We start from the raw sequence: 23,865 nt of genomic DNA on the forward strand, positions 1-23,865 counted from the left end.
CCTAACACCGATCAACACCATTACTTGGGAAGAAAAACGCAAGCCGCAGAACCAAGCAGAAAAAAAAACAAATCTAATCCCTCCTCTTCTCCCGATAATCACGAGAACTCGAAATCTCCCCAGTGTCCCGATCCTCCCTCAACCCAAAAGCCCTGCGCAACCTCTCAGTCTCCTCAATCTTAGCCTCAGCAAGCTCATGAACCTGATAAGACTTAAAATTGCGCCTGTCCCTACCAGCCCCAGCCCCAGAGCCAGAGAAAGGCTTCTTAAAGCCCGACTCCGCACGCTTCAAGTCCTCCTCAAGCTCCTTCAGCAACCGCTGCCGAAGCGTATCACATCGCTCATCAATCTCCTCTTCAGTGAGAACCTTCTCCTTCTCCTTCTCCCCCTCATCCGTCTCCCCACTCTTCCCCTTCTTCTTCTTATCCCCCGCCTCCTCTTCAATCCGCTCATTCTCCTCTTCCAGTCGCTCCCGCTCCTCCATCACCTTCACCTCAATCGCGCGCTTGCGGTCGTGCTCCAGGATCTGCTTGTCCGGTACGCGCTGCTTGAACGGTCGGTCCATGGGCCCGCTGCCGTTCGCGCCGCTGATGGGTGGGTATGGGGCGCCGTAGCCGTTGTTGCGGGGTTTGAGGAGGGCTGTGTTGCGCTGCACGTAGCCTGATGTGCCGCTACCGCGCGGGGTTGTGAGGCCGACGTTGGAGGACATTTTGTGGTTGTTGGAAGGTGGGTTGGGAGATTGTGTAGTGGGATTTGAGTCGGAGATTTAAATTCTTCGGTAGTTGGTTGTGTGTGGCTTTTGTAGTAGTGATTATTGTTGGAGGTTTGTAGTTATGGTTTTGCGGGATGACAGAGCTCGGAGCTGGTCTTATGCCGACTCTGGATAGGTTCTTTCGAGCTCAGATTAGAAGTTCAGCGATGACGGGTGGATTGATTGGCGCTTTGGGGTTTCATCCGTTGATGCGCAGAAAAATAATGCTGGTCACTGGAAATGTAGAGGGTTTGCTCCAACTCTATCAAAATGCATCGTCTTATCGGGCATCACGGGACGATGGTCACGTGTGATATGGTTCTAGATAGGTCAACCATCGCAGTGCACAGTGACTCGGCTTTGGGTTCTGTTTAAATGTCTTAGAATACACTTTAGAATACCTTTAGAATGATCGAGTTCTAAGTGGCCGCTGCGCACTACAATACTTCACATTCGGGCTTGTACTGAATGCTAACATACTACGATGTATGAGCGAACTAGTACGAATCATTCTCAATGATACCGAAGCAATTAAAAAGTCAAGTCATAATGCATTGATAATACACAGCCACTAGCAAGAGGAAAAAAAGAAAACCACGAGAGAAATTATCAACACGGCAACCCGGAAACAAGCATGAAGTCCACAAGAGCCGGCAGCTATGACAAGCTCCCAAAGCCAAGCAGAATGGTCCATGCTGACCGAGAAGCGTAGAAACGCCTTTGATAAGAACACCTTGATACGGAAAGGAAAGCCGCGGATCTCGTGATCGAGAATCATGGCCATGACTTGAAATATGTTGCTCGGCCAGTGAATAGCGGAAAGAAATAGTAACAAGTGGCTCTGAGTAGATCATGCAGATGCCATGGACAAGGTAGCTGATGTGCAAAGTAGTTGATTTGGTTCTTTTCGTGGTATTTTCTGCTGGACCCGAATGTGAATATAGATGGTCCGGACTCCATGCTATGGCATATGCGGTCGGAAAACATGAAGAGCGAAAGATCGTTCCCATTTCCGTTGCCGATTTCTCCCCCATCACAGCCGCCTTAACCCCGTAACAAGATAAAAATGGAAGAAGTGGAAAGAACAAAGACGCCGGAGCCATATCGATTGCCGGACCTGGATTTCGTAGCAAGAAGAATTGACAATGATTCACAAAGACAATCATAAGAATAAATGAACATGTCAAGAAAGAAACAAGAACAAATAAAGTAAGATAAGAAATAAGTGGGCAGTCCGAGATCAAGGTCGAGATCAACACAAGACAGAAAAAGAGAGAAATAAAGACATTCCAGGCCCTCATTGTTGCGCCGTCAAAGCATGGTCAAAGGGGAGAATCACATAGACGTTGGTAACATATATCCCGCCTGATTCCCCTGTATGTATACGCCCCGTATTAGATAGAACAAGAAGTCACTCAGCTCAGATCAAATCAGCATTAGAAAGATTATGTTGGGCGAGCAAGATAAAGTGTGCAGCGAATTAATGAGCACTGGTGACATCGACCGGGACGGTAACACCGGTGTTGCCTGTCTCGGGACTCGAAACCGAGGTCACCGTGCTCTTGGCGAGGCCCTTCGACTCGAGGGTGGTATCGACGGTGGTCTGAGCATCCGTCGGGGGAGGAGTAGGTGGTGCGTTGCCCATGAAAGGCGCCCGGGGCTGCTCAGTAGTCGGGATTGAGCGCTTGGCGGGTTGCGGGGAGGATTTGTGGGAGTGGGGAGGCGTGGTCGAGGTGGGGTGAGACAGAGGGACGGTCGCAGGAGAGTTGGGGTCAAAAATGAGCTTCTCGATCGCGACAATCTGCTTTCCATAGCTGAACTTCTTGAGCTGGCTGAGAAGGGGCTTGATCTGGTCGATGAGAGCTTCACGTTCGGCATCCTTCAATTGGCCCAAGACTTTTTCTGATGGGGGTTAGCATAGCACGCAACAAATGATGGTATTAAACTTACGAATGACATAATTGCCATACTGGTCACGCATGAGACCAAGGAGAGGGCTCTCGCCGCGGTCGTTCGAAGAGGTTAGAGTATTGATGATGTGGATACGCTCATGTTCCGCACCGAACTCAATGCTCTTCTCAACCACGTTGCTAGCAAACTTGTGCTTGGAGTAGGCCAGGAGCTGTCCCATAACGATGTCAATCATGCGAGTACGGTCCTTCTCGTCGCCGTTCTCAATAACATGCTGAATGACATAGTTGCCGAACTGATCAGGGATCAGATTGGAAGTGCAGGCATGAAGCTCGGCCAGAATGGACTGGCGGTCGACCTCTTGGCAGTGCTCAAGCATTCTCTGAATGACACGGCAGCCATAAGGATGGGCGGCCAGTCTGTTGACCTGACCGCGGAACGCATTGATGATGAACTGCACATGCTCCGAAGGGACACGCTCAATGGCCTTCTGGATGACGTGGTTGCCGTTCTGATCACGAACACACTTGAGGACATGGTTCTCCAGTTCCTTGACCATCACAGCTTGCTGGTCAGTCAGGATGTGTTCCAGGGCCTTCTGGACCACTCGGCATCCATACATCTGGGTCGACAGGGCCAGAACATGGCCGCGCATCTGGTTGGCCAAAATCTTCTTCTGGGTCTGGTTGCCGTGCTCGAACAATTTCTGGACGACGTAGTTGCCGAAGACATCGGTCATTAACTGAAGGCAGTTGGGCTGGATCTCACGGAACACCTGCTCCTTCTCGTCACTGTTCGCGGTCTCAAGCTTCTGTTGAATGAAGCGAGAGCCGTGCTGGTCACCACTGAACTCGACCACATGATTGTAGATGTCCTTCAGCTCGTAGCGCTTGTTGCCCTTGCTATTGGCCCTGAACTCTTCTAGGAGAGGGCTGCGCACAACCTGGGTAGGATCATGCTCGCGTTGAGTGCGTGACACCAGAGCAGCGGCACCGAGGCCACTAAGATGACCTACTGGGTAGAATCCGGAGATTGCATTCATGCGAGAAGCCTGGTAAGCTTGGAAGTCGAAAGAAGGGGGGTACTGCAATCGCGAGGAACCTTGGGCAAGCTCCTGCTCCTGGAAGTTTCGTAGTCTGCGCTCAAAGGCTGCCACTTGGCTTTCACTCGGAGCTGCGTTGCGATACTGAGCACCCCCGTCTACGCCTGGATAGATGGGGCTATCCATGCGGGCATAGTCGGAGGGTGAGATGGAGCCGGTGTTCGCAGCTCTGGATCGTGCCTGGTAAGCAAGGTGCATCTCCTGCGCAGCCTCTGCGGTGTATCCCAGTGCCTGGTAAGTATCTTCGTTGTTCTGATACTTTCCGCGCGGGAAGGAGCCATCAAAGGAAGCATGGGGAATAAACGAGGGTCGCTGGGCCGCTTGGGAGGCATAGTTAGCTTCGTTGAGCTGTAGCTTGTTAAAGCTGGCGTTGAGGTCCATGGAGCCACCGCTGTAGCGGCCATCGATGCTGTGATTGTCGGAGTAGAAGGAAGGATGAGCTGAGTGAGTGGGTCGTTGAGTAGTGTAAGAGGCGGAGTTGTGAGACGCGTGTGATAGGCCGCTGCGGCCCTGTGTTGGAGAGATATGCTCGGCAATTCCAGACCCCAACGATGGCATGGCCATTGAAGTACCCATTCCATCTCCGCTTCCAGCATCGAGAGGGTTCGAGAATCCAGGCTTCACAGGGAAAGTCGCTCCCACAGGGCTACCAACGAGACCGGTTGAGTTCATCTGTCGTCGACCAGTAAATCCTCCGAAGGTGATGCCTTCTCCGGATGGAGATACACCCTCCGAACTAGTGTTGAGGTAGGGGCGCTGGCTCGCGGTCCCAGTGGTGCGAGGTAGAGCGAAGTAAGAGCCATCACTAGCTTCGTTGAGAGCAGGAGCACTGCGGTCATTTGCACGAATCTGGGTGGGGGATGTGGCAAGGCCTCTGTTCTGGAAGGAGGGGTTGGTGTTGACAGTGCTCCAAGGCAGGTTGGCACGTCCCGACCAGCCGTCTGACTCTGATGTAGAGAGAAGGGAACCCGATCCAGATTTTCCTTCGAATGCAGTCTCGCCGAGGTGTTGTTCTGCAAAATTTGTCAGCACAGCGCAAGTCGCAATTGGTACGAGTCACTCACCATCTCCGAATCCTCCTAGGTTGGAGTCACCCCAGATGTTGTTCTTCCAGCTAGTCTTACTAGCACCGAAACCCTTACCGACACTGTTGCTTTGTGAGCCGCGGTTGCGGTCGTTCATCCCGGATGAACCCATGTTGGACGCTCTGTTCGATCGTGCCTAGACTCGATGTTATTATCGGCATTCCATTGATCGACACCCATGTGTTTCACTCACGTTGTGTACGCTGGTTGCATTCGCGGCCATGGTAGAAGCCATCCCAGGAAATCTCCGATCGGCAGAAGAGTAATTCGATATGTACCCGAACGGCAAACGATTATTTTTTTCGGAGTGTTGTCTCGTGGTAATAAATCACAGAGCTGAGACGATCGGCCGATGCTGTGTCGACTAGTATTTGCAAACGGGCACCAGGCACCAGAGACGGCGTACACGAAGGAATATAAGACTGCGATGAGAAGAGGCCCGTGTTAGCAGGGTCTGGGCCATCTGGGGAAACGTTGCAAGGTGTGGAGAAAGGTCCAAGGGCATCCAGGCAGCTAGGGTGCCCAGGTGTCTGAAAGGAAAAGCTCACCAAAAGAGGGGATAGAAGGGATCACAAGAAAGAGCGAAATGGGAGAAAACGAACGTTGTCCTCTGTATTGTTCAACGGCGAACCCAGGACATGTACAGATTATACAGGAGCAAGAGAAGGGCGACGGAAGGGAGGAAGAGCAACGAGCTCTGGATGAGGCGAGAAATGTTGAAGGTGGCAGGAAGGTCGATCGAGCCTGACAGCGATAGAAGATGCAAGGTGACAAAGAATTGGAACGATTATTATCACCCTTTCGTTTGCTGCAGCTGTGGGGTCGCAAGTTGGTAGCCGGAAAGTTCAGAATTGAGGAGGCGCCGCAACGTTACTCTGCTCCGTGCATGCTCCAGGAATCTCCCAGTGTGCAGATCGTCCTCATGTGCCTTATGGAGAGGCGATCCCCGAGAATGGCAATCAAAACGTTGGGGGACCCTAGATTGATTGGCGTAGGCAAGGGGTGGTTGGATGTCTGAGGGGGGAAGATTTTCGAGTAGACGGAACTAAGAGAGGATAATGGAATGCGCTCGCGCAAGAAGGATGAGAATCCGGGCTTCAGTGGATCGATGGAAGGGAATGTGGACGAGAGACAAGGCACGGCATTAATGTAGTCCAGCTGTCACACAGGCGCCAGCATGACAGCCCAAGGGTTTTTTTTGTGTGTGGCTGTCCTGGGGGAGTGGATGACGGTGAGGCGGTGATGGATGGAAAAAAAAAAGAAAAGATCAGGAAAAAAAGGGAGCAGACAGTTGGAATAAAAGGACGAATTCAAGAAAAGAGTCACACGAAGGAAAAGAAAAGAAAAGAAGAAAAAGTGACAGGACAAGAGTCAATTGGATAGATAACAAGAAGCTGGATGACTGCTCAGGCCGATCAGCCGCTGTATTGCCGCGTAATACCATGACCATATGAAGAAGGCGATCCGGCATGCGATATGGTGGTACTTTGGTTTAGGTTAGAGTTTGGCGCTGCCCCCAGGTATCTTTGCAGCCATTTGGGTTTATGGCGCATGTATCTGACCGTCACCGCGATCTACCTCCCGGCGCTTCTTTTTAGCCCGGCCCCATCTCTTTGTCTTGTTTCTACATCGTGATATCCGGATGTGCATGAGAGGATGTATATAGGGATTGTATACATACACACTGCTATTGAACCACATTACATTGCATATTCTATTGCAATTCTATCTCTCTATACACTCTACACTCAATCTTTCCTATACTGCCCTATTAGGTAACTACTCACATCATCTCCCATGGTCCAAGTCAGTACATCAACAAACAGTCCCTGGAATACTACCAAATAGGATATGTAATAGACGTGAACGAGCAACTCTGAAGTCACCATGGGGGAAATTAAACACTTCGGCTAAAAGTTCCTAACCACTCCACTAGAGAACACCTATATGTGTTGACCATGGACCATGGAACCCCTATAAAAGACAGATCATACTCCCGAATGGAGCCGGTAACGTCTAATATAGACAAGAAAGTTTTCGCTAGAAAGAACCAGGAAGGAATTCAGCTTCAAGGCCGGGGTTCTACCTTATTCGTCCCGAAATGAAGCTAAGGCTTACTATAATTCTCGGCTTATCTTAAAGATTGAAGGTTTCTGGAGGATCGGGCCCACTAAGCCCCCACCTTAGTCTTAACCGCAAGTAAGGTACACCCCATATATGCCTATGCCCTACATATTCAGTCCTCTTGCTTTAAACATCTCGTATAACGTCCGGTTGGATCCGGAAACATTCTTGACCAAAAAGAGCCAAGGGCCGCCACCTTTCTAACTGTGGATTACCTGCGGATTACCTACCATTCCAGGATTGGCAAGGCGTCTCTCTCGTTGGCTTACTTTCTCCGCCTGGTCAGGAACCCAATGGAGGGAGGGGGGTTTTGTTTCGTCTTGCCTTTTTTTCCTTTCTTTTTTTCGTGTTTATGTTCCATCTGTTTTTCGGCCGTGCGCTGGTATTGGGATTGCCCTTCGATCCCTTGATTCTGACTCTCAATAGATCAATGAGCCAAACCCCAACTGCGAGTGGTGCAATAGTCTCGCGCGCGACCATAGAAGTATGCTTCACGCTATGAAAAGTGTCAGATCCATAAATATTATCCGCGGAAATAGGTTCTCAACTGGGTAGACTTCCGTAGACTCGGCCAGCCCCTTGCTTCGGCGCATCGTCACACTGACCCTTAGATCAATCTGTGGGCGGATTTGGCAATGCAGCCTGTTGAATGACGAGAACTAAATGCTTACTGTCCGGTTCAGAAGCCCATAGAATACCCAGCAGAGAAATGAGAAAGAAGAACGGTCGTCATCAAACATGTGTTGGACATTTGCCGACGTGCGGTATCCAGTCATCGCGGTGTAATTTCCCCGGCGAGATTGGAAAAAGGCCGAGACATCGACTGGCAGGGAGAGTCTGACAAGGATACTCGCCTTTGGATCCTTGCACAGGGGTCGCACAGGTCAAGTGTCAGACCATCACTCGCAGAAACCTTCCCCGGATTGATTTCTGAGGGGCATTGCCTGCCTTGCGTCCTTCGCCTGTAGGCTTAGGCATACTCGGTGGTCCCGAGCGCGATGACCGCTGGCTTGCAGAGAATATGCAGCGTTTATGAGCGTTGGCTGTGTTACCATTTATGATGATCGTGATCGTCCTTTCTCCGGGTTTGTGAGGTGTCGAATTGTGTGTTGGCGACCCCTGACCGCATAGCAAACGTGCGGAGTCTGCCTACACTGTATGCCAAGATACCGTAGGAGATGTCAGTCGGTGCAGTTGACAACTTTTAGTAGCGACGTGGTGTTGGTTGTGTTCTTGATCTCGAGTGTCGGTCTTGGCAGTGTCGACAAAAGGCCGGGGAGTTTGGTGGTCGCCGACTGTGGGGGATTTCTGGCAGGGTAAGACTTCGAAGGTTAGCTTTGACTGACATCGCCTAAGCCTGATATATACATACTGATCTCCATTCATGCATTTAAAATACATACTATTGATCAGATCATATTTTGGAAATCAACATATAGTATTAGTGTTGGCTGAAGAAGGGTTCAAAGGTACACTAAACACCTGTCGCTCCAAGACCATGTCCAGATGCACTCATTATGTATGATGAAGAAATAGCTCTTCTAACACCATTTAACCAGTAATTAGACCATGCACCAAGTACTCCCACTGGAACTAGGTACTTTATTTGTGGTACCCGGACCGCGTGTACTATTTTGGAATATGTTATTTGATTCAATTGCATACACCAACCGCACACCAGTGGCACACCAATTCTGTACATAAGTTAAGAATTGAAGTGAATTCTTGGCTTCTATAGCTTCTATGTTGTTCGTGAACTCTCCCGAGAGATATCGTGAGTCGCGATCCGTTCATGGCGATAGAGGGATCGGACGGGGTAGGTGGGCCATGCAGCTGTGAATGATGTCGCTCCGCTCTCGAAAATGGGGAATCACTCTAGTTCTCTCGTTTATAGTGCGAAGAGGCATGGAATGTGGATGGATCAAATAGAGACCGAGGAAGTATCAGAGCATGGGGAAAGTAACATTTGGAAAGATCATAGTGTAATTAATGTCATGACAACCGCAGAAAGGCCAGCAACTTCGCCGAGAATAAAGCTTGAAAAAAGGGATAGAAGCGATGCGCCAAAGCCCAGATAACAAGGATAGGCAGGAGACAATAAGTAATCTTCGTAGAACTGGAGACACTGAAAAACGTCAGGCAGCTCAGGCTGTGCAGCTTTACCACAACTTGCGCAAGGTTGTAAGAAAGACTAGTAGGGCCAGCTTCCGCAAAGATAGTCTCCACCATCAAAGAGAAAAGAATTGGTACAACCATCTTGATACCCGAGGAGATGAGAATATCCTCTAATAATGTCTTCTTTATCTTGCCGAAAGGATCACGCTCTGCCATCCAGAAGAAAACACTTATGAGCATTGTGAATATATGTCCGTCGACCAGATAGAATATTTGAGAGTGCGAGATCCAATCCTTGAAGGGATCATTGAGGTCCGTGGTTACGTTTGATATAGAAGGGGCAGGGAGTTCCGGCGGTGGTGCGGTTTGGCTGTCGGAGAGAGGTTCCTCATCCTGTACACGAGTCTCGTCTTCTACACGAGTGTTAGATCTCAGTTTATTCTAGACGATAATCATGGTTTGACTCACCCTCGTAGAACAACCCGATGAGTGTGATAAGCGGTGCGGCTAGTACCACCATAGCACCAACTTGGCCAAAGGACCAATCATTGAAACTAGTCAACGAAGCGTCGAGGCCCATCTTTTCCGGTCGATGTATTATCCCTATCACTCGGGAGATACCGAATGCAAAGGCGATGATTAACCAGACGACCTAGTATCGAGTTAGAGAACATAGAATACAATCAATACACGTCCCATAGATAACATCTGACTTCTATAGCAGCGGAATCCCACACATCCACAAACACAGACCCCGTGAGGTATATAGCTAAGAGGGGGAGATATCCAAGTGTCAATTTCAGACTTCGTGGCGAGCGAGACGCCCGGCTCCAGTTATACACAATGCGTAATAACCCTCGTATATGTCCTGCAAGGAAACTTCTAGCTCTAACAACGCTAAATGAAAGCGTATCGTAGAGGTTAATCACCCTCGAAGCAAATCCAAAGATAATCAAAATTATCGAGAAAGGCATCGAAAAAAACGCCGAATTCATCGCCGGACGAGCGCGCATATAACAGATTGCAGGGTCACTAATCGTCGGGTGATCAGGATCGCTACTATCTGCGTTAAAGGCCCAATCGTAGTTTCCCGTGAAACTAAGCCCCACGATCAACAGTATCGTAGATATACCGGCTGCTAGTAACCGTAATGTCCGCTCGATAGGGCGGTTGTGGAGATAACTGCGTAGGTGCGTTAAGCAGGATAACTGGACTAGGCAGGAAAGCCAGGCCTGGTCAACAACGACTAGCCAATGATAGGTTGCCAGGCCGCATTTGAGCTGGGAATACCCGCTGATCAGGAGGAAAAAGCCTGTCATGATTTGCATATCGCTCATTGCTCGGATGCACTGTTTTTCGAAGTTACTTTGATGACTCACCGATCCGATCTCATAAGAAATCCACCCACCTTGGTTAGGACATTCGCAAATCTTTTGCTCCTAGCAATTTTGACGAAAGGGCTTAGGTATGATTTGAACAATGCTAAAGAGGATACGTCCACTGGGTTGGGTCGAAACGGAGTTTGACCATCATGAGACAGGTCGCTGATGGGATCGTAGGCAGTGAAGTAGTAAATTGAAATGATCACTACAGCGATGCCGGTAGTCACGATATTGTTGATAATGATCTAAGAGTGTGAGATGCGTCCGCGGCCGAGAGAAAGGGAAACTCATACCCCAATCCCAGTGATATCGCTGTTTGGGGATAAGGAGGTGGGAGCCGAGCAGTCAACATTGCAAGACATGGTGCGGCCGACCGTGTGACTTTGCTTTTCGGTATATCTATCAGTGTTTCTCTCTGTTGGAGTCTGTCGAGCTATCCTCAGCTTGGGCACGTGAGGTGAGATGAGCCTCAGAACCCCACTTTGTGGTTTGGACTAAGCGTTGGGTCGGCCTCGAGAATATCTTTAGATAAGCTTGCTCAATTTAACTTGGAAACACCTCGTTGTGACAAGCCAGGTCTTTAATTAAAAATAACAGATGGGGAAGCAGGAAGTAAGAAGTGGGATACCTAGTTGTAGTTATCCACTTCTGCAAACAGTGCAAACACCAATCTATGAACAGAGATCAACGATCTCATCTCCTACCTCGATTCGAGTATACATGTAAATGTTTGGACTTCGATGAAACCTGCGAGTACTCAGGAAGGTTTATTCATGAGTTACCTAGATATATTTAAAATCACGTGTCCAGTTCTGTCCCGGTTGCTTGATTTCATGTGATCTAAGGCGAGCGTACCGAGTATGTCGAGTAGCGAAAGAGAAATATATCTCTGGCATCTTTGTATAGTCCGACCAAGTCAACTTTGGCTATATGATATAATAAGTCCACTTTTTCAAAATGAACAATTTGTTCCTTACTTCCTTTTTGTTTATTTCCAACAAACAATAGCTGCTATTTACTTCTTTACTTGTTGTGGTTGGTTGACTCAAACAAGGGCTTTGTTTATATGTCTCGAAGATCAGTTGCATGAGATCATAATCTCTCCACATATTTTTGAAACACTCATTTCCTGTTATTTTCGCACGAGGATCCCCCCAGAGGACAGATCATGTCACTATGTACCTAGAAAATTAGGGCTCGTGACATTGCACCATTCGCCTAAATCTGAGTGATTCACGCTTGTGCAACCAGAATAAGCATTAGCCATGACTATCTTTTTTGTCTCGAAACATTTACTGATGTTTGTATTTGGCGATCTAAATCTATACAATCTATACACAGCGTATAGCCCTAGATTTATGCCGTTCATGAGGATCTCAGGGGAATCAAAATACATCGGCATAGTTCAGTGGAGCCACCGAATGAGAGGGCGCAAATCGACCCCGGAGGGCCCGTTCTCCAAGCACTGGGGGCCTGTGATTGGCTAACCCCTGTCGGCCAAGAGGCCCCGAGCAACGCCCAGGGAACCAGGCTAAACCACGAAGAGCTTAGCTCGACACTAACAATAGCAAGCCGTTCTAGGCTTGCAACCTTCTCCTCTTCTCCCCTTCCTCCCTTTTCTGTTTTCCCTTCATTCTCATCTCATCCCCTCCATTCTTTTCCTTCGCAGGTGCCAGCTTCACTCTTTCAGCGGCTCACCTTGCTGTCCATTCTTTCGTTAACCTACTCACTCTCGTTTCGACCCTTCGCCCTTTTTTTCGACACAATCCCGTGACCGATATTTGCACGCGCATTCCATCAGTATTTACTTCCCCGGATTAATTCCGAGACCTTCCTTGGAATTTGGAATCGACGATCACGATACATAGCTGTCGACTTCCAATCATACAATTCTCAAACTCGGCATCGAAAATCCAACCATCGACAACCGACACCCCACAACCGACAATCCACAATCGACAATCAACAAGATGAACAATCTATTCCCCCGCATTGTTGCTCGCGATGATAGCAATGGCGGACTCTCAAACGCCATGGTAGACCTACTCATCGCTCTCCTGGTTCTCGTTCTGCTCTCCCTCGCCCTGGTCGGTGGCCTGCTCATCCTCCGCCGCAAGCGCCAGTCTCGGAACAAAAACTTGCTCCCAGTCTACAATGGAGAGTCACCCAACAGGCGCCGCCTAACCATTTCGACGAATAAAACCGACTCCATTCTTGTCTATGATGAGAAACGCAGCCTCATGGACAACTCCGACAGCCCCCCACCGAGCCCTGTGCCCGAGATCCGCATTACCTTCCCGGAAGAAGAGGATGCAAGCGGCAAACGCACCTCTGGCCGCGTGGTCGTGGTCCGCATCAGTGACGCGGGCAGCATCGGCTTGGAACCGTGCCATGAGGATCTTCCGCCCTACCAAAGCACAGACACCGGTCGCTTCCAGTCCCTGGACATCGAGCGGATGGGTGGACTGAGGGAGAAAGAGGAGACGAAGACATACCATTAAAGGCGTGTCAAACCGACTGGCCCAATTGACCGACTGCGTATCCCACCCGCATAGCGCTCAATCTCTCTCAAACCTTCAACGACCTCTCAAAGCATGACGAGTACCCTGGCAAATATTTTTTGCGATTTCACCTTTTACATATCTCTCCTTTCCGATTTGGCCTATATGGCTTGCATATATGCCCTTCAGTTTCTATTTTGGCCTCAAAAGCACACCGTCGGAATACCCGGTTTCTGGACAGACTCATGGGTAGCTCACGCTGCTTGGATTCCAATATTCATTGAAACTGGATCGTTCGTAGCGAGGGCCTGCCGATTTTTTCTCTTCTGGCGTTTGACTTCTTAAGCCTGGCTCCTCATGTACCTTTCGTCCCTGCTATGTTCCTAGGGCCCGATATGTTTGTGACTATTCATGCTTTTGACTTTCTCTTCTTCACCCCCCTTTATGAGGGTCCTATTTTTACGTTTGAGGGACCCTCTATTTTACTTTCCTTCTCATGTGCCTTTTTTCGGTACTCGGCAGCTGGATAATGTATGTACTTAGCCCTCCTATGTTTCGTGACATTTAGGCAAATCTGGAATCTATCCTTTCCCCAGATATCTCTTTCTTCTCCTGTATACAGTATAGTGTGGTGTACTATGTAGTTGTATCCGCTGCCAGCCGGCCAATGAGAAACGCCGAGGCCGAGTTCCCCAACCCGTGGGTTCCGCGACTGTCAGGGAAATTAGAATTATTTTCTTTACTTACACAGCTTTCCCCCTATTATTTGCGCTTGGTATACATTGCTCCTCCAAACAATGTGCATGATATAGCTTCTTGATACAGAGGGAAGCCGTTCGACAGAGCACAGAATCCGCCATCTCCTCCGCCCCCCCGCCTATACTTTTTATCCTACTTCGAGGGTTCTCGCTTGAACCGATTCAACCGGATCATTTGTGCTTGCTCCCGGCTTCCCTGTCGCCTAAAACACACCGTGGCTCATCATTCACGGTTCCTTCGGTGCCCCTTCGGCTTCCAGAAGCCAGATCTGCGACCTGGCGCGCCAGCTGGCCCCGACTTCGACCCGAGACAATACAATAGACCTTAGAAATGGTAGTCACGCGACCCACAGGGACTATGGGGACTCCAAACCCCAGCAGCCCTAAAAGCGGTCTTCCAGCTGCCTCCCCTCGCAGCTCCGAGAAATCGTCTGGCGGGCAGTCCAAGCTGAAGCAAGCTGGCCTGTTGGATCAGAAGGCGCTGGAGCTTGAAGATGAGTTTAAGGTTAAGCATTTTGGTGTGGTGGGTGTTCTGGCGTGGATATTGTGAGTAGTTTCGCCCAGGCCTAGCAGAGCTCGAAGTTAAGGCCAGCTGCCGGGTTGAAGTGTTAAAAATGAATGTGAACTGACGCTGGTTAATGACAGACTTTTGCATGTCGCCGGTATTTATCTATTCACAAAAGGGTTTCTCCTCACGCGCATGGTCCTCGAGAACAAATCATCATGCGACATATTACCTTTCGAGGACACTTTGGCCCAACACACTACAGCTCTGGGGAGTAAGCAGCAGAAAGGCTGCTGGCACGAGAAAACCTTCGATAAGGCCGTTGTCATCATAATCGACGCTCTTCGTTATGATTTCACTGTGCCATTTGCCCCGAAGGGAGAGAGTGATACAGCCCACCTCTTCCACAATAACATCCCTGTCCTCTACGAGACCGCAGTGCAAAACCCCGCCAACGCTTTCCTCCTGCCATTCATTGCCGATCCTCCGACAACAACTCTGAACCGTCTGAAAGGCTTGACCACCGGAACCCTGCCCACTTTCCTCGACGCAGGCTCCAACTTCGCCGGAACCGCCATCGACGAGGACAATCTTGTCGCACAGTTGCATAGCGCCGGGAAGAACCTGGTTCACCTTGGCGACGATACCTGGCAGGCGCTCTTCCCGGGCTACTTTGATACCAATCTCACGCATGCGTATGACTCATTCAACGTCTGGGACTTGCATACCGTCGACAATGGCGTCACGGAGCATCTCTTCCCGCTCCTCCAGCCGGAGAACAGGAAGAAATGGGATGTCATCTTTGGCCATTATCTCGGCGTAGATCATGCAGGTCATCGATATGGTCCTAATCATGCTGCCATGGCATCTAAGCTCCAGGAAATGGACCGTGTTATTCGCGATATAATTGCTGCGCTTGATGATAAGACTCTTCTGGTCATCATGGGAGATCATGGGATGGACATCAAGGGCGACCACGGCGGCGAGTCTGATGACGAGGTTGAGGCCGCGTTGTGGATGTACTCCAAGCGCGGCATCTTCGGACGCACAAGGAAGGATACGCTTCTCCCGCCTCAATTCGCGCGCGACAGATTCGTGCCTCAGATCGACCTCGTTCCGACGTTGTCTTTACTCCTTGGAATGCCCATCCCATTCAATAATCTAGGATCGCCTATTGAAGAGGCTTTCTGTGGCGCACGTGGGAACAATTGGGCAAATCTGGCGACTGTCAACCGGTTGACTGCAGCCCAAGTCAAGAGATATCAGCACCAATATGCGATTGCTAGAGGTGCTGGTGATGATGAAGAGGCGGCTTTACTTTGGACTGCTGCAGAAGAGGAGTGGAGGTCCGCTCAAAAGGGCTTCTCGTCCAAGTCGACCGCTGCTCAGGCTAGCAATGAACTCTACCGCAAGTACCAGCGTCACACTCTTGATATCTGCCGTGGATTGTGGGCTCGATTCGATGTGCCAAGCATGATCCAAGGTGTTGTGATTCTCTTTGCTGGTATTATCTTGTTGATCATCTATGCCCGAGGCTTGAAGATAGATCGAACCCAAGCCACGTCTCGTCTGCTTCAATTCGCAAGCGTCGGCGCTGGCGTCGGTGCCGTGGCCGGTTCTGCTTTGGGCTTGACTGGCCTGACCGAGATATCTACGGTCGATGGGGCCGTACTACTGGCCGCCGCTGGAAGCATCATTGGAGCCACGCCCGCTCTCGTCAAGAAGCCTGCGAACATGACTCTGCCTCTTCCGAATGGCATGTGGGGATGGCTCGCGCTTTTCTTTACCGTTTCTCAGTCTATTGGATTTGCCTCCAACTCGTACACTATCTGGGAAGACGAAATTCTTCTATTCTTCCTCACTACATTCGCTATGTGCGCCGGTATATCGTCCATGCGACAAAAGCAAAATACAGACCGTATCTTGGGTGTATATCACTCCATTCTCTTCGTGATCCTAGGCCGAATCGCATCTTTCTCCCGCCTCTGCCGTGAAGAACAAATGCCCTTCTGCCGCTCCACGTACTACGCTTCATCGACTTCTTCCACTTCTGCCCCCTGGCAGCTTGCCATTCCTTTCCTGGTCACTCTTTTCCTGCCCAGCGTCGTGCGGTCCTACTACGCCGGCTCCAAGTCCTATCAAGGCGTCGCATCTCTATGGATCGGCTTTGCCTTCCGCTTCGGTCTTTTCGTCGCCTCCATATTCTGGATTCTCGAAGGCGCCGACGACGGCGAGTGGCTACCCGTCAGCAAGGAAACACTCAAGTTCGCCCGCGTCTTCCTAGCCCAGTTCGTCCTCGCCCTCGCGTTCGCAGCAGGCACTGCAGCATACCTCTACTCCAAGCCTTGCGTCAGCATCAACGTGAGCAAACCCACGGAAGATCCTACCAGCCCACCGGCCCCTATAGTCGCCGGCCAGCAACAAGGCCCACGAACAACAGTCACAATCCTCGGCTTTGGCAATGTCTACGGAACCCACTTCTGCTTCCTACTAATCAACTTCGCCCTCGCCGTCATCCTCATGCAAAAGCCAATGGGCCAAGGCGCCATCGCGCTCCTCCTGTGGCAAATACTCTCTCTCCTCGAGATCCTCGACACAAACGGCCTAACCATGTCGAACTCCTCCATCGGCCCCGTCATCCTCGGCGTCCTTGGCTCTTTCTATTATTTCAAAACAGGCCACCAGGCCACGCTGTCCAGCATCCAATGGGAAACAGCCTTCATCCCCCTCACAACAATCCAATACCCCTGGTCCCCACTACTCGTCATCCTCAATACCTTCGGCGCACAGATCCTAGCTGCCATCGCCGTCCCCCTAACCGTCCTTTGGAAACGTCCCCTCCAGACCCACGACCGTGTCCCCGCTTCAAACCCGAACAAGAACCCCGCCACACGCATCCTCTCTGATGTCGTACAGGCTGCCGGAACCCATATCCTCTACCTGGCGACTATCAATCTCGCCACTACTATGTGGGCCGGCCATCTCCGCCGCCATCTCATGCTCTACCGCATCTTCAGCCCTCGCTTCATGATGGGCTCGGTGGTATTGGTTGTTGTCGACGTTGTCTTGATGGTCGTTTCCGTCGGCGGTGTGCGCTGGAATACTCTCAGTGTTGGCGAGATCTTTGGTTGGTGATAGCGATGTTTTGAAAAGGAATTCTGGTCTGGGGAATACAAGTTCCAGTCTCAAGGACACAGAACTTGCATGCTTGGATATGTGAATTTCTGTCCCCGGATCGACCTTTCCATCGTCCAACCTTCTTTTTTCTACTTGTACACAACAAAATCTACCCATCTTTCCCTTTCTCTGCATCGCCTAGCCCTCACACTTGTACATGCTCTATATCGCATTTCCCTCCTTTCAATTTTCTATCTCCTTTTGGTTCAACTATATGTGTTGGTAGTTAGACCCTTCATTATAATCATGACTACGGTCTATGCAATAAACAAGCTATACATTTATCAGATTCTCACTATATATATCTGCACTATAGTCCACGGGTATAGTTCACTTTAGACTAGGAGCCATGAAGAAGAAGGAATAGAGGGTGAATGAGAGGAGAAGAAAAAGGAGCGAGGGAAGCACGTAAAGTTACATGACGTGGGGGATTTTCTTTTTCTACACAAATAGAGTTGAATGGTTAAGATGATCATTAAAGAAGGCTGCACCATGTGAGTTCATTAAAAAAACACTGATTCATGTCACTAATAAAACCCTAATCCTAATCGCGACAGTCGCTGACAGGCAAGACAACACTGAAAAGAAAAAACTTTTGGGGCGGGAAGGGGGTATTTACAAATGCGACAATTGTCTTGCATCACGAAAAAAAAAAAAAAAAAAAAACAGAAGTGATTGTACATGAAGTCGTCTAGGGGTCATTGGTCATCGAGAGGGGGAAAGGAAGGGTGGAGGGAGAGGTGGTGTAAGATAAGGAGAGAATGAATATCAGGGAGGGGAGAGGTGTCTTGTAGATAGAGACAGTAAAAGGAGAGGATAGACACAGAGGTTATCTCGCCCAAGGTTGTCATCGTCAAGACGCTCGAAAAAAAAGACGAATTAGCGGGCCCAGCGTGAGAAATCCAAATTCTGGACAATGTTTGTGTCTGCCGCTGCGTTCCATTCCGCAGCGAAATCTGTCTGTACTTGCGGTGCACGAGAGGGTAATTCCTCCGAGAAGATGTTGGCTTTGGTATTCCGCCGCAGACCTGGATAAGTCACTTCGGCGGCTTCAGAGCCTTGGCTTTGGGCTGCGAGAGCCCGCTCACGGACTTTCTTTATTTCGCGTAGACGGGTGGTCCAGGACGAGGTATGCTCGCCACCCTTGTTGTTCCAGACAAGTGAGAAGACGGACGCATTGAGGGCAAGAATGCGAACAAAGGCCGCCAAGTTCTTGCCGGAGATGACCTTTGGTGCCGCAGCAGGTGAGACGTCTGGGAATCCGGGCTTGCTCAAGACCTGCACGTTGTAGTAGAGCTTCTGCGGGTCTGTCTCACAATTGGCATTGCCATTTTCGTCGTAGGCAATTCGAGATGACGGGGTGATGACAATGTTGATAGAGTTGAACTCGGATGGGATTGTGTGAAAGTTGAAGGGCAAGTTGGATCGGTTGAACACGATGGTGACATGATTATTGCCAAGATTTCGTTTCTTGTTGACGCAGGCCGGGTCACGGTCAAAGTCCGTAGGCATCATAGTTGCAACATGATACACAATTTCAGTCACACGATCCCGCCAAGCGTAGGTGTATTCACCATCGGTATCGGCATACAATCCTTGCGGATTGAATTGGGGGTTCCGGAGCGACACTTTGGTTCCCAATCCTGACAGCAGGTTTTCATAATCCGCAGAACCACCAGTGTTGGCTAAAATATCCGCCTCCTTTGTCTGGCCATTGTCAATGTAAAGAATGCCGATACGATGTCCATCCACAATGTCGGTGCGATCAAAGTAACTAATCGCACGTCGAGTGATATCGTCTTCCGGAACCGGGATAGGCTGCATGACTGTAGGTGTAGGGAAGGCAGTAGCAGTCAACTGAAGCATGATATGACTCGGAAGGACTGCTGTCCGCATGGAGTCGGAATGTAAATGGGCATCTGGAGTCGCAGGAACTTGATGCGGCAGAACTGGGGCCGTCCGTTGTTGATAGACAGAATATGTGGTACCAGATGCCTGGCGCTTGGTTACCTGAGACAATCCAGACAATCCGGCGCTCTCGACAGTGACGATACTCATGCCGACAACCCAGGACTTCTTTGCAACCGGGCCATCCTCAGGGGAAGGAGGGAAGGTTTCGAAGGGGATAGTCTCTCCGAGATCCGAATAAGCAACTCGCTGCATCAAATCAATGAAAACTTGGCTTTGTTCTTCTACTACCTCTTTTCCATGTTCGTCGTGATATATGAGTCTGCTGGTGATCCAATTCACATGTTTGGGTCGATCCTGGAGCTTCAGAGACAAGAACCAGAAGACCATGACATGGTAGGTCAGATTCGAGATATACTTCGACATTCCATCTTGGGAGGTCTCGACAGCTTCAGTTGCATGGGCGGCAGTTTCCTTTGGCTTAGTCTGGGAAGATTGGTTTGACAGAGCGGCCCTTGCGGCCAATTCAGAGGCTTTGTACCGATGCTCTCGAGAGGTCTGTAAAAATCGAATGCAGATACCGAACACAGTGCGGATCTCCTCCTCACGCAGGTTGACGTAAACATCGGGCAATCGTGCAAGCAGAGCCAGGAACTCCAAAATATGGACGGCAATGTTTGACATGGTGATCACCTTTGACATCCTATCAAGGATGCTGTTCAATGATTTCGTCACCGACATTGGGATTTCATAACAACAGAGTGACAGTGCTTGAATACACCCACGGGATGTGCCGCCCCATGACCCGATGATACCTTGCATGAAAGCTCGGACGAGATCATCCTCTTCACTCTTGGCAAAGTGTTCGTGATAGCTGACAAGCATGCAAAGCGCATCGAAGATGCAGGCAGCCACATCGCTCTTTTTCAATCCGGTAGTCTCGGGAGGCTCGTGGAAGGTTTCATTCTTGACCTGATCACACAGAATGCTGCGAAGGAGCGTGATCTGAGGGATAGCATCTCTGAAAAAGTCTTTGTTACCAAGCTGGGGACCGATATGAGTAAGAATGTAGCTGTAAACATCCCAGTCGGTTTCTCGCTGCAACAAGGTGATCACAACTTCGAGCCACATCTTGACCTTCAACACCCCCTTGGTTTTTGTTTCTATTGTTTCTGATTCGGGGGTAGATTCCTCCGGGTGAGCGTAAGCAAATACGACAGGACTAGATTCCCCAGGTGGTTGCTCCGGAAGCACTTGTGGCAAAGCATATGTCCACACTGGCGCCGTCAACTTTGATCCACGGGCAGAGCTAGAGCCACGCCCCGGGGCCGACTTCGACATGGCGGTTGATGCAGACTCTCTCATTGGAAGCTTTCCGACTGGCGAGATTGGTGAGTTATCATTCTGAGGAATCTCGCAGGTGGGGCTGTCGCCGGGGACCTGTAGCTTAGAGCCACCATCAAGATTGCGACCCAGCACATTCATCAAAAAGTCACTCTCGGAGGTTGATATGACTGTGACTGACCCAGCTGAGTCACATCGCAATCGGAAAAGTAGTTTCAAGACCGTCAAACGAGAGTCTATTGGTCGACTTGGAGATTGAGCAATGTCTAGAAGTGCCTCGAAAACCATAACAGCTTTGGTTGGGGAGAGGTTCAAGGCACGCAGCATCATCTTCACGAGGCCCACGGCACAGACGTTTGTCAAGCTTAACTCCAAGACACTCGTGGTGGATGTACGGCGTTGAGATCCATTGTTCAGAGGATTCTCGCGCGGTTCTTCTTGATGGAGATCCGTCTGCATCGGTGCTGCGATGGTGTTTATCAGCAACTTGAACGCGTCATCATCACTGTACTGTGTCGCCGGGCCGGTCAACAAAGACACCAGGGACTCCAAGAAGAGAAGATCATGTTCTGCCGAAAAACCCTTCAATAGAAGCCCGAGCAGACCGTGCTCCTGGACGAAAAGTAAATCCTCATGGCCGGAAAGACCTTCTTTCAATGTGTCCAAAGCCAGGATACGTATGTCCGAGCTTTGTTTCCGTGGTTGAACGAAACACTCAACTAGTTCACGACAATGCTGAGCCCAATTCGAGTCGTTGGAAGGATGACAAAGCTTGTCTTCTCTCATGGAATGGATGATGAGTTCAGCCTGTGGAGGCTCAATGTGCTGGTATATCTTCATGAGGAACCGGACCGCATGTTGCTTTTGCTCTCTGTTGAGTTGTTCCCACTGAGATTCGAGCACAGAAGCAATGCGGATGAGATTTACCAGAATGTAGGATTTGGTTTCGTCGTACGTAGGTTTGAGCCGAGGGCTAGTCGCAGAAGTGGTGGATGGGGCTGACTCGTCCACGAGTCGGCGAGAACAGAGTATGAGAAGATTGGCAAATCCCGTCCAATCCTGTTCTAATGCGACTCCAATATAGTCCCCTTCCAGAATGTTGAGACAAAGATCTAACAGGTCGGCATCCACCCTGCTATCGTCTTTTTGAGCAATGACTTGCAATGATTCCATGAGTCGATCGAAGGAAAGCTGGGGCATGCCATCTTGGCCATGAGCACGAACAAAATCCGAGAACACATAAAGTGTACCACGGAGAACATTCAAGTTCCGACTTTGTTCAGCGGCGCACGAATCTCCCAGGAATTCATGGAGTGTGTTTACCATCTCCTCCTGTCTTCGTGATTTCGCTAGACTGCGCACTGCTCGTGAGGTGGGCCCAGAGAGGGGTTTAACTGATGCATGGATGCTGCAAAGGACTTCCAGGAGAATTGGGAAGCTTATGTCAGGCACATCGGCATACATAATGACAGCGTCGAACACAGCCAAAGAGTTCTTGATATCCGCCGCGACACTGGTTCTCCTGCAAACGGTAAAGATTTCCGTGAGAAGCATTTCGATTTCCTCCTGGGTTGGCTGACTTCGTTGCAAAGTGATCAGGTCGACCGCGAATTGGAAGAGATCTCCAAAGACTGCTTCGTCGTGATTGGGCCCGTGTGGTTTAACGGATTTTGCCTTTTTCGCCTTTGATCGTGCGGATGCAATCGTTTCATAGAATGGAACAATCCACGAGGAGATGATATGGAGAATTGAGGAACCTGCGAAATCCAATTTCCTGCCATGATCTGATAGGGAGATCAACGAATGTACGCGCGCAGCAATCACATCCGGCTCGGCTGGAGAAGTGATCGATTCGAAAACCAGGCGCCTAGCGGATGGAGACAGATCTTGACGGGCTGCGATCGCTTCTAATAATCTGGCACCACTTTGCTGAGCATCCAGCGAGCTTTCATGACGCAATAGGTACTCGGCAGCCTCCCAAAGCACCACGGACTGCTCGGAGGTGAACCATGATAGACCTTTTGACAAACCCTCCGCTTCTTCAATCGCCTGCGTTAGGTTTTGCTTTTGCGATAGATTGTGGAGTGAGGTCTCGAAATCCAGGCCACTGGGAGTGTCCGAGGAACTCGACATGAAACTGGCACGATTCATTGATTCGGATCCGTGCGCACGCCGGTTTGTTCCGGAGGTATCAGTGTAATACAGTGAGTCGCTGCTGCTTTCCTGTAATGAGACTGGGGAATGCGATTTGGATCGACCGACAGCTAGAGTTTTGAGGACATCTGCGAAACTAGTTGACGAGGGTTTGTGCTGGGAGAAGTGTGGAACATCATCGGAAGACATCCGCCCAGTGGCAGAAAGAGAGTAGAGTCAGGAGATCGCGGTTTGTGAACTATTTGACAACCAAGTTAGTCCAGGTATTGCATCATCCATGATAGGCAGTCGAAGGGCAGATAGGGAATTCTTACCCTTTGGAAATTGACAAACAACAGCGATTAACTACATAGGATGTTCCTATGATCAGAAATTGCACATATAGGGACTCAAATATATGTAGCAAGCTGCAACAGTCGGTATTTGGTGATCAATATCCCGCGCGCAAAGCGACCCTGATTGGCAGCTGATCGTGAATTGGACCGAGATAACAAGGTCAGATGATGAATATAAATAAAACCAGTATACCCCACCAGATCGATGACACAACAAGCAAGTGATGTGATGTGGATTGAGGGGGGTTTATCAATCATGCACGGATATGAAGATATTCCAGCCCAATCACCTGATGTACGGAGTACTGATATCATACACCGCCCATTATATGTGGCAGATGGGGCGGTGAGGATCAAAGCGAAGTTCATACTTGTTAAATGTATTTTGATAGGGATGATCAAGGCCATACCTGGAGGTAGTCATGGACTTGTTACAAGTAGTTTTTCGAGCAATTTACCTCTACAGATTCATCGTATTCAACCATGAAGCATATTCCCTCTCTTTACCCTCTTTCAAATCACATGACTCATAGTTATCGGGACGGCAGAAAAGTCAATCAAAGTGGGGGGCGGTGACCACGGAAAGGCGCTTTTTTTACAGCTTCAAAAATTATTTGATTCTTTCTTCCCCCTTGGCAGAAGCCAGGAACGGCACCCTACATTTCTTTTCTACTTCGAGGGTCTTTGGTTATACTGGTCATTCTTTTTAAACT

The 23,865-nt window shown here is 49.7% G+C and overlaps 6 protein-coding genes across 6 annotated transcripts; 2 read left to right on the forward strand and 4 right to left on the reverse strand.

The window, feature by feature from the left end:
* Positions 1 to 73: 73 nt before the first annotated feature.
* On the reverse strand, positions 74 to 709 carry cwc21 (U2-type spliceosomal complex subunit CWC21; the record flags this gene model as incomplete). Its single annotated transcript, XM_057190450.1, has 1 exon — positions 74 to 709. The coding sequence occupies one exon, from the start codon at positions 707 to 709 to the stop codon at positions 74 to 76; it is 636 nt and encodes a 211-aa protein (XP_057038106.1).
* Positions 710 to 2,231: 1,522 nt separating this feature from the next.
* Positions 2,232 to 5,084, reverse strand: N7518_009525 (mRNA-binding protein PUF3; the record flags this gene model as incomplete). Its single annotated transcript, XM_057190451.1, has 4 exons — positions 2,232 to 2,653; positions 2,702 to 4,777; positions 4,829 to 4,985; positions 5,043 to 5,084. The coding sequence occupies 4 exons, from the start codon at positions 5,082 to 5,084 to the stop codon at positions 2,232 to 2,234; spliced, it is 2,697 nt and encodes an 898-aa protein (XP_057038107.1).
* A 3,881-nt stretch (positions 5,085 to 8,965) lies between these two features.
* N7518_009526 (uncharacterized protein) lies at positions 8,966 to 10,832 on the reverse strand (the record flags this gene model as incomplete). Its single annotated transcript, XM_057190452.1, is given in 5 exon segments — positions 8,966 to 9,501; positions 9,557 to 9,740; positions 9,781 to 10,453; positions 10,468 to 10,715; positions 10,764 to 10,832. The coding sequence occupies 5 exon segments, from the start codon at positions 10,830 to 10,832 to the stop codon at positions 8,966 to 8,968; spliced, it is 1,710 nt and encodes a 569-aa protein (XP_057038108.1).
* A 1,608-nt stretch (positions 10,833 to 12,440) lies between these two features.
* N7518_009527 (uncharacterized protein) lies at positions 12,441 to 12,971 on the forward strand (the record flags this gene model as incomplete). Its single annotated transcript, XM_057190453.1, has 1 exon — positions 12,441 to 12,971. The coding sequence occupies one exon, from the start codon at positions 12,441 to 12,443 to the stop codon at positions 12,969 to 12,971; it is 531 nt and encodes a 176-aa protein (XP_057038109.1).
* Positions 12,972 to 14,060: 1,089 nt separating this feature from the next.
* On the forward strand, positions 14,061 to 17,369 carry N7518_009528 (mannose-ethanolamine phosphotransferase GPI13; the record flags this gene model as incomplete). The annotated part of the gene is made up of 2 exons (XM_057190454.1): positions 14,061 to 14,275; positions 14,375 to 17,369. The coding sequence occupies 2 exons, from the start codon at positions 14,061 to 14,063 to the stop codon at positions 17,367 to 17,369; spliced, it is 3,210 nt and encodes a 1,069-aa protein (XP_057038110.1).
* A 921-nt stretch (positions 17,370 to 18,290) lies between these two features.
* Positions 18,291 to 23,006, reverse strand: N7518_009529 (putative GTPase activating protein (Tsc2); the record flags this gene model as incomplete). The annotated part of the gene is made up of 1 exon (XM_057190455.1): positions 18,291 to 23,006. The coding sequence occupies one exon, from the start codon at positions 23,004 to 23,006 to the stop codon at positions 18,291 to 18,293; it is 4,716 nt and encodes a 1,571-aa protein (XP_057038111.1).
* Positions 23,007 to 23,865: the final 859 nt, after the last annotated feature.

This window comes from Penicillium psychrosexuale (assembly GCF_028828465.1).
Source record: "Penicillium psychrosexuale strain IBT 29551 chromosome Unknown utg000005l, whole genome shotgun sequence".
NCBI classification, from domain to species: domain Eukaryota; kingdom Fungi; phylum Ascomycota; class Eurotiomycetes; order Eurotiales; family Aspergillaceae; genus Penicillium; species Penicillium psychrosexuale.